Source organism: Neopelma chrysocephalum, unplaced genomic scaffold (genome assembly GCF_003984885.1).
Source record: "Neopelma chrysocephalum unplaced genomic scaffold, ASM398488v2 Primary Assembly neopelma1_147, whole genome shotgun sequence".
In the NCBI taxonomy this organism is placed as follows: domain Eukaryota; kingdom Metazoa; phylum Chordata; class Aves; order Passeriformes; family Pipridae; genus Neopelma; species Neopelma chrysocephalum.
In genome coordinates this window covers 3412827-3422021 of record NW_020897809.1, presented here as the reverse complement: position 1 = coordinate 3422021, position 9195 = coordinate 3412827, and the positions used below count along the sequence as shown (strand labels likewise).

General features: G+C 43.1%; 1 protein-coding gene across 1 annotated transcript in view; it reads right to left on the bottom strand.

Moving 5' to 3' along the window:
- The window catches only part of USP4 (ubiquitin specific peptidase 4), a 34667-nt gene extending 25472 nt beyond the window's left edge, over positions 1-9195 (bottom strand). The window contains exons 1-6 of the mRNA XM_027700416.1: positions 9089-9195; positions 8777-8934; positions 8404-8534; positions 4789-4915; positions 3528-3673; positions 3264-3325 (exon numbers count right to left, since the gene is read on the bottom strand). Coding sequence (XP_027556217.1) covers positions 3264-3325; positions 3528-3673; positions 4789-4915; positions 8404-8534; positions 8777-8934; positions 9089-9195 — 731 coding nt within the window. The remainder of the gene's footprint in view (positions 1-3263; positions 3326-3527; positions 3674-4788; positions 4916-8403; positions 8535-8776; positions 8935-9088) is intronic.

The window sequence follows — 9195 nt, the reverse complement described above, 5'->3', positions numbered from 1 at the left end:
TTACAATCACCTTTTAAATTTCTCACCAGTATAATACTTTAACTACCAAGCACAAAAACTCTTTGCTAATTCTTCAACAATTCTCTTGGCTCCTTCTGAAACCTCTCATAGTTTACTTTCCAAATTTGCTGACAACCTCACGGGACATGATCATTTCCACACACAGTTTTATCAGTGTGCATCAGAAGTCTTTTTTTTGGTAATTGGCACACCAATTCAGGAGAATTGGCACTCCCATTCAGGAGACTGAACCAGGACTGGAATCGCATCTCCTACAGAGTCCAACATGTATTTGGGGCTCATGTTCTTCACCCCATGTACACAACTTCATCTCACAATACTGATGCACATTGCCCCTGGCTGCAGGTAAAGACAGCTGGTTTATGTCTCACTGCAAAACATGTCAAAACCCCACATAAATGGCAAGTGAGGAGAAATCTGGACAGTTGCAGCATAAAGAGGACAAGGTCAGATTAATCTAGTACAGAAACTGAAGCCATATGGTTGATAAGCAGAAAAACTGCTAAGCTGAACAGCTTGAAAAAAATACTGTAAAAGGAAAGAGAGGGATAGAAAAAGTGTTTCAATTCAGTCGAGGGTACCTTCAGAGCTTACAGTAGAATTAGTCCTCCTCCTTTAAACTACCAATAATAAAATACTAATACTGTGACAAAAGGTTTTTGTCAGAGCGAGAAAAACTAGGAGTTCCATTTAATCAACAATAAGAGATTTTCATTTAGGAAGTTCCTACATGCAAATGCCTCCTTAACTTATGTTACACACTTAATGCTCCTCTGCAAGCTGGGCATCTGCTACAAACTCAAGCACTTCAAAGTCAGGGAGTAAGGATCTGCACACATAATATTTAGCCCAGTTGCTGAAGGGGTGTTTAAAAACACAGTGTCAGGACACAGTGCCATCAGTAAACAGAAGAGCAGAAGAGGAAACAGCAGGAAAATTCTAGCTCCAACCAAAGAACCAAAAGGTATTTTACTGCTGAATACTGCAAAGGGAGGCAGACAGTTAACGAGGCAGATGCTAAATACAACTTCACTCCTGTTTTCAAATATAACACCTGATGGAAAAGATGCTATTTTTATAGATCTAACAATTTCTTGTTTGCTTTTGATAAGAAAATTATACCCAGGATAAAAAAATGTGTGCTAAGGCTGAGCTGGAACTCTGCTAGCTCAGGATTTTATTTTGGGAGTCTTGTAAGTAACAAAGAGTACTAAGTTCCACAGAGTCATTGATATAATCTCCCTTCAGAAACAAAGTATGCCCCCAGTTCTGAAATCCCTAGAATTAGTATAATCCATTCTGTCTTCTGAAACCTCCTTTAATAGTGAAAATGGTTTCAAACTACAAGAAGAAATTATTTTTGTTCTTTAGGGAGCAGCAAACTAACAAATAGGAGTGGCCAAGCATAGGCCAAATATACCACCCAAGGACTGCTGTGGAGTTCAAGAGCTTTTTTCCTGTAAAATGTCAGTCAGATTGATGGCTGGGGAAACACACAGAAGGCTGCCAAACATGTGGAAAAACTACTTTCTCTGGTAGGGGCCAGTGCCTCTGACAAGCAGCAAAAGGTGTTGAAAAATGCTCACTACACAGAACCCACCCATCCCACAGTCACCTTGCACACAAGTTCTGTGAGCAGTGACTGACACGAATTCCCACCTTTCCAGACTCTCTTCAGGCACACAGGCAGTGATGCAGGTGCTCACCATTTCTCTACCAACACCCTGTTTGGTTTATGTCATCAAAACTCTAAATTTGGGGCAAACTCTCTCATAAGCTTCTAGCATTAAAGTGATGCAGCTCAAAGAAAGATCACCAAATACTGAAGTGCTCCACGGTGTTGACTAAACAGTATTTTCTCCAGATGAGAAACAGAACATTGAAATTGTCAATGTTTGCCTGAGATAGGATTAAGCACAAGTACAAAAGAACAGGTAATCCTGTACATACGGCATAGAACAATTCTTCCAGCCACCATTATCAGCATCAAGTCAAACACTTTCACAGGTTTCATGTTATAATAAGCAAATATTCATTTTTTTGCCATTGGAAAATATTAATCTGCATACCAATAACAATTTTCATTTACTTATCACTAGAGATTAAATCAAAGTCTTTACACAGCAGACTTGCTGTTGAAAATGGACAATTCTGAAGCCCGGGAATGCTACAGGGCTCCTTTTTAGCTTTGCTTCATGTGGAAACAAAACGTTATGATCTGGTCTTGCACAGCTGTCTCTCTAATGCTGTCAACCAGTACTTGAGTAGGTACATGATATGAATGTTTAGTTGCTTTTCACGTGATACTCCTACAGAAAGTTCACTGTAATCCCATTGGAATTCTAGTGATTCATTTACCCAGTATGATTTCTCAAAAGTGTTGTTTCAAAATAGGTTTCACTGACCTACCTGATCCATTCTTCAAGTTTAACACTAGTGTATCTTGACCTCAAATGAGATCACTAGGCAGCAAGTTCTGTAAGTTAACTGTATTGTACAGAAAAGCATCATCAATATCAAGACCGATGGCTCCCAGGATGGGAACCGAGTAGGTCCATCAGACCAGGAAAAAAACTCAAATTCTACTTTCTGTAGTAGGACTTGATATGAGCAGTTCCTTATCATTCCAAGCAACTTCCATTCTACACCATTCACTCAATACACACATTATTTCACCAAGTCCCCCCTCCTACCCATCTCTTCTCTAAATCAGACAGCAGCAAGAGGATCTGTGTCATATTTACAGGCTTCTACGATTGCCTCTGGGGGCAGTGGGGTTGGTCAGCTATTTCTATACCCTTTTAAAGGGGGAACTACCAGAACTCTGAGCATTCACTACTGGCAGCTTTGGAAATACACTCAAAGATCCTTTCTGTCCTACAACAGTAAAAGACAGATTATTTGTTTCTCCGTGCAGTCTGCAGAGGCAGCTTTTTAAGCAGACCAGTTCAACGCAAATAGCACTTTTTGTCTTCTAAGCACTATAGAAACCCTAAGCTATTTAATCCTCACACAACCTACTGGAAACAGGCTTTCAAACAGAGGCATTTGCTAAGACAAGGGACCAGCAACAGAACCACTGAAGAATATTTATATTTGAGATTTTCTCTGCTTCAAAATAACCAAAGCAAAGCAAGCCACAACAGCCATTGATAACCAGGCTTCCAGAGAGCACGTGGTCACTAAAGCCTAGCAAACAAGCTGGACAACATAGCAGAAACCTTTAGAACATGCTTGCTTACTTTGCCAGGAAATGCTGTCCAGGCCACGTGCCATCTTCATTTTTCACTTCTATTAGAACCACCTGAAAGAGAGTTCAGGTAATAAAAGGTAACTGCAAGTCTGTTACACATTTTGCAAAAGCATTAACAAATCACATTGTCAATGTTTGCTCAAAGCACACAAAAGCAAGTTAAAAAAAAGAAAAAACATATCAGCAAGAGCACTACATGAGACTGAAAAGAAAAAAAGAAAAAAATAAAAAAGAGAAAAGTTATGCCCCTTACCTGACCCTGATAGAGCCCTGCATCTTGCACTGTGCTATCCAGCTTGCTGAGCTGCTCGTAGGTGTTACTCATATACCTGTTCCATAACCTGGTTTCCTTCTCAGCTGGGATATTAAATAGTTTTCTCATTTCTTTCTCGATGGTAGCTGTTCAGGAGGAAAAATAAATCAACACCAAAATTCCTAAAAGTGCTCTTGAAAAATAACAAAGGCAAACCAGACATTCTACATCATTGATCCTTCAAGTTTGTTTGAGTAGAAAATGTATCATGGAAGTTATAACTGCTCATACAGCTTGTCTAATATTAGGTCTGAAAGAATGAAAAACTTCTGTTTTACATCATGCATATGCCTGTCAAGCCTTCAAATTTATAAAGTGCGGAACACATTGAGAACTTTCTGCCCCAAGGACAACTTCTATGAAACAGTCAATATTTGACAACACAGGCTAAAGACAAGAGTGTTTTCAGTTACCCCTGTCAAGCCAAACTGAAAAAAAAGCATCTTTATGGACATAGAGGACAGCTGACATTCAGCATTTTCACATGTGAAAAATACAGTAATGAGAGAGAGAGAGAAACCAAATTTCAGGACAAGAGAAGTGCAGAAAAAGCCAATAAGAAGATGTCTAAAATATTCACACACTAGGGAGAAGGAATTGTAGAAGAATCAGAGAATCAACTGCTTTACATGAGTGACATGGATGTTTAAGGACATGTTAAGCCACGTGCTCCATAAGCTCCCAACCACAACTCCCTGTGTTGCACACAGAATCACTGTGGTTGGAAGAAACTAAGGAGGTTCCTAGTCCAACCACCCTAAGTCAGGGATCAACACTGAATTCAGACCAGGCTGCTTGGACTTATCCAATCAGGTGTTCAACATCTGCAAGGAGATCCCCACCCCTCCAGGCCCTACTCACATGTCTTGCTGTCCTAATATGGAAAATGTTTTTATTACATTCAGTTGGAATTTGTCCTGTTTCAATTTACAACTACTGCCTGTTGTGACTCAGTAAACAGCCTGACTCCAAGTTCTCAGTAACCTCCACATAGGTGCTACGAGGTTCCCCCAAAGCCTTCTCTTCTCCAGGCCAAAGGCAGCTCCCTCAGCCTCTTCTCGCACACCACACGCTCCAACCCCGTCTTGTTGGTACCCACTAGACTTGCTCCAGTTTAACAGCATCCTTCTTGCTCTGGGGGGCACAAATTACCTCTTGAAGCTGTGCTCTGAGGCTGCCTCATCTACCAGAGAATACTCACCCACGGTATCTGCTTTGCTGAAGTGGCAGCTGACGACATTGTCGGGGTCGCTGCTCTCGCACAGCTTCAGCTCCAGGAGATAAACTTCAACCTTGTAGTGCTTCACAAACAGCCCGTACTCCACCACCTGCAACACAGAACGGAGCAGCATGAAGCTGAAATCCTGGGCAGTCCTCTACAGTACACTGCTCTAAACAATGCAAGCTTTTAGGAGTCTTGAGAGTCAAGCCATAAACTGAACAGTGTCCTCAGTCCAGATTCAGTCACCTGTGTCAGCTTGTTTGGGAGGGTTTTCTTTTGTTTTTAAAACACAGGAAATCCCAGTGCTTTCCTTCCACAGTGCAAAGTTCCCAAGGTCCTCCATCACAGCTGAACTGATAGTGTCAGCTAATTATCCTTGAGAAATATTTGATCACACAGAGAATTCCAGAAAAAAATTATCTTTTCCCTCCCGCCTTTGGCTAAGGTTTACACAGAGAAGGAAACAAGCCTGGAACACTTGGGCAAAATCTTTTCTACTAGAAGAGAGCAAGACAAAGCATCAATTGTTTTTCTGCATGGTACACAGAATCTGCCTCATTACTCTCTCCTCGCAAGAACAGAAAAAAGCCTTTGAAGTTGTTTTGATGACACTGCTTTATTTCAGAGTAATTTTCAAATCAATTTTGCATTTGAGAGAATAGTCCAATAGGTGCATTTACCCATCCCACTATATTCCAGCATATTTTTAGAAATGTTTTCTCTAAGACTGGACACCACTTTTTACCTACACATCATAAGGTACGCTGAGCCAGAAAGAAAAGCACATTCCACGGGCCAGTTATGAGACAACTGCAACATAACAGGAGGGGAAAGAAAAAAAACCCACACCCCACCCAACAATAACAAAGAAGAAGAAAACCCCACACCTCAATTATCTCCCGGGTTCTTGGCAGCTATAAAGTCTCTGAAATTGAGACATATTTCATTGAACAAGGTGGTATAGTTTTTAAGAGTAACAGTGTTTGAGAAGCCTTTGGACAATGCCCTTAATTTGCATTAAGTTTCAGTCAGCCCTGAATTGGTCAGGCAGCGGGACTAGATGATGAAGTCCCTTCCAACAGAAATATTCCATTCTATTCATGTGACACCAGACTTGGTATGAGCTCCATCTTTAACATTTTACAGAAAAAAACTTCACCCAGCTTTGGAAGGAAATAAACAATTAAGTGAGAATTACACTAAATTATGCTTCCCTCTTCTGAGCTTTTAGAGGGTTGTGTTAGATATGCAAGGTGCTTTAAAGGTAAAAAATTAACAAACACATTTGAAAGATCTTCAGTATTTTGCTGTTACAACAGAAAGAGAAACTAAAGCTCCCTGGTTCAACAGCTTCTTGATAGGTAGACTTTTTTTAAGAAAGCAAAGGAACCAAATCACAAGTTCTCCATTTCTTTTTCAGAAGGAATTTCACTAAACATGACTTCCTGCTCTCCAGTATTACATAGTTAGGAACAAATAAAGAGCCATATTCAGAAATGGAAGAGCACTTTCCAAGAAGTTCCTGATCAGATCACCGTGTTCATCAGGAGGAATGAAGGGTAAGAAGAGTCTCTAATCACCTGCAGATGCTTTTTAAACACTGTCTGAGCAGTTTGCTTGTTCTCTGCCAAAGTAAAACTCAGGGTCATCCCTGGACAGCAATCTGAGCACAACAATTCAACAATTGAGGAAGCACATTAGAACACTTTCTAGTGGGACTCTATAAAAGACTGAACAAAAATATGGTTTGAGACTATCAAAAGAAACCTGAAACACAAATAAATCTAATCTAAGCCTCCTGTACTTGTTTTTGATCATCAAACACAGAAATGGAAGAAATATCGCCTTGTAAAATCAAAGATGCCTGAAAATTACTTCCCAGATCCTACTTTTATGGTTATTTCAATGTATGAATTACAGTTGATCCAGCTTTAGGAAAAGGCTTAAAGCATTCAAGGACCACAGGTTTAAGTGCTTTACTTCCAGTGCTACCTGGAGAATACTGTAACCAGATCCTTCCCATGTTCTAGTCAGGTGCAGCGCTGCAGCTTCTGCGTCCCAGTGACCCACTCTGTATTTTGGTAAGAGGCTCTTACATCCCACAAACCCACTATTCTGCTACATTTCAGCATCTTTTTAGATATAAAAATCCACTTCAGTTACCAGGTTGACATTTAACAGAGACAGTCTCATAGCAAAACTTTAAAAATTGACTCTTAACGACCAGGATAACGTGGCATGTTCTGTCTGAGCTCGACCCCTCGGTAATTACAGTGTTGAAAGTGGCATCTGATACCCCAAGAAAAGGAGGCTCATACAGTTAAGCCTGTCACACAAGGCTCCCAAATCCCTTATCAACTTCTAAATCATTCAGAAAAGGGAGTGTGCAATAACAGGACAGGCTTTGTGAAAGCAATTAGCCAGTTCAGGAAGGAAAGCATCCCCACTGAGAGAGGCACTGATCAGTAACAGTTCCATTCTCCCTCTCAGTGCAGACTTGCTATTCCTCAAGAAGTTCTCTGTTTCTCTAAAACCACATCTCCCTTATGTGCTGTAATTCTTTCCCACTTCCCTGCTTCTTGTTTACACGGGAGTTCTGTCTACTCAGCTGAGTGAACCGGGGGTCACCTGGTGATCCTAGGTTCATTCAGGGGTTCTGAAGATGTCAGAATTTCTCCTTACATACCATTTCTAGCCCACACTGATTGACAACATTCCAGTACCACTGATCAGCACAAGCAGGCCTGCAAGAGAGGGATCATAGTTCCTTTCCAATGCCACACTTTCCTGGGTCTTGCACACCTTGAAGCAACCCTTACTGTAACACAGTGCTACTTAAACGTAAGAGACACTAATTCTGTTCATGTGTCAGTGCTATTTCACTTGGTGTAGAGATTAGTCTTTATGAATCCCCCAGACTGGCACTGCTCAATTTAGTCCCTGCAAAAACACAAGACTAAAATAAAACAAACAACCCCTTTTGCCCATAAACAAGAGTCTGGCAGATTTCCAAAAAAGCAACTTGCAAATTCCACCTTCTGGAACTCAGAACACATAAATTACTGCATTTGCCAGACAAAAGTGAGACTTACAGGACAAAACCACAAATATGTCTCAAGATTTTTGAATCACAGAATTTTGGAAGAGAAAACAAGAATCACCTTAAACTCCAGAAGAAGTTCCTAAGCCATCTGTACCAGAAGACAATTTATTCAAATGTCTCATTCTGTCCTGGAAGATCTATGGGCTTGACCAACAACCTGCATTTGTCAACAAAGCACAAACTATTCTATGCAACTTAAAAGCACTGCACCAGTCCAAACAATCATTACATAAAAAGTTAACCAGGACAAGGTTCATGGTTCTCACCCCTGAATAATGCATCAACTGAGAACCCCTGAATATTCAGGCGTTTAACTGCAATATAGGCAGGTCATTCATTCAGACAACAAGGCAAAAAGACCTCTTGTTATTATCTCTAAAGAGCTGCTGAGGATCCTGTCTTAGCTGACATCTACAAAATAAACCGTCTAAGTTTGAGAGAGAACAGAAAATGAAACCAGGACGAGGAGAACTTGATTCACCCGTACTTACTTTCCTCACAATAGGCTGCTGCCCGTCTATGCAGCCATACCACGCTACTAGTTTGTTCCAGGCTTCAGTGGGCACCAACACGTAATCCAGCTCATCAATGAGGTGTTCTTTCAAACTCTGAGTTTCCGGATCTAAAAGGGAGACAGAGGGCAGAGCGCTCGGCATCAGACAGCACCTTTACATCCCCAGACCCACACACGCGCTGCCAGGGCGCCCAGGAACCCCAGCGCTGCCAGGGCAGGCAGAGCCCCGCCGGTCCCGCACGCACAGGGCGGTGCGGCCGTGTGCCCTCTCCTAACACCCGGCTCCGAAAGCGAAAGCAGCGCGGGGAAGTTCCCCGGGCGAGCCTGGGGCGCACTACCCCAGCACTCACCGTCGAACAGGCCCGAGTTGTCGATGGGCCCCGGGAACAGGCTCGCGTTGTCCACGGGCCCCGGGAACAGGCTGGACTCGCCCGCGCCGAACATCTCCCAGTTGTCGAAGCCCACATACTTCTTCCACTGCTTGAACCACCGGCTCTCCACCAGGTACCTGTAACGCACGGCCCCGCCCGGTGCGGCCCCTCAGCGGCGGCGCGGCCCGGGCCCGCAGGCCCCGCCGCCCGCAGGGGAGGGGGACGGGGACGGGAGATGGGGATAGGGAGGGAGGGAGAGAGGGAGAGGAGGGGAGGCCCGTCCGCGCTCACCAGGACTCTCCGGGCCGGAGGGCCGTGGCCAGGAGCGGCCCCAGCTCCGCCCGCTGCGCCGCCGGGTCTGGCCGGGCCCGCTCCGCGCCGCCCGCGGCCGCCGCCAT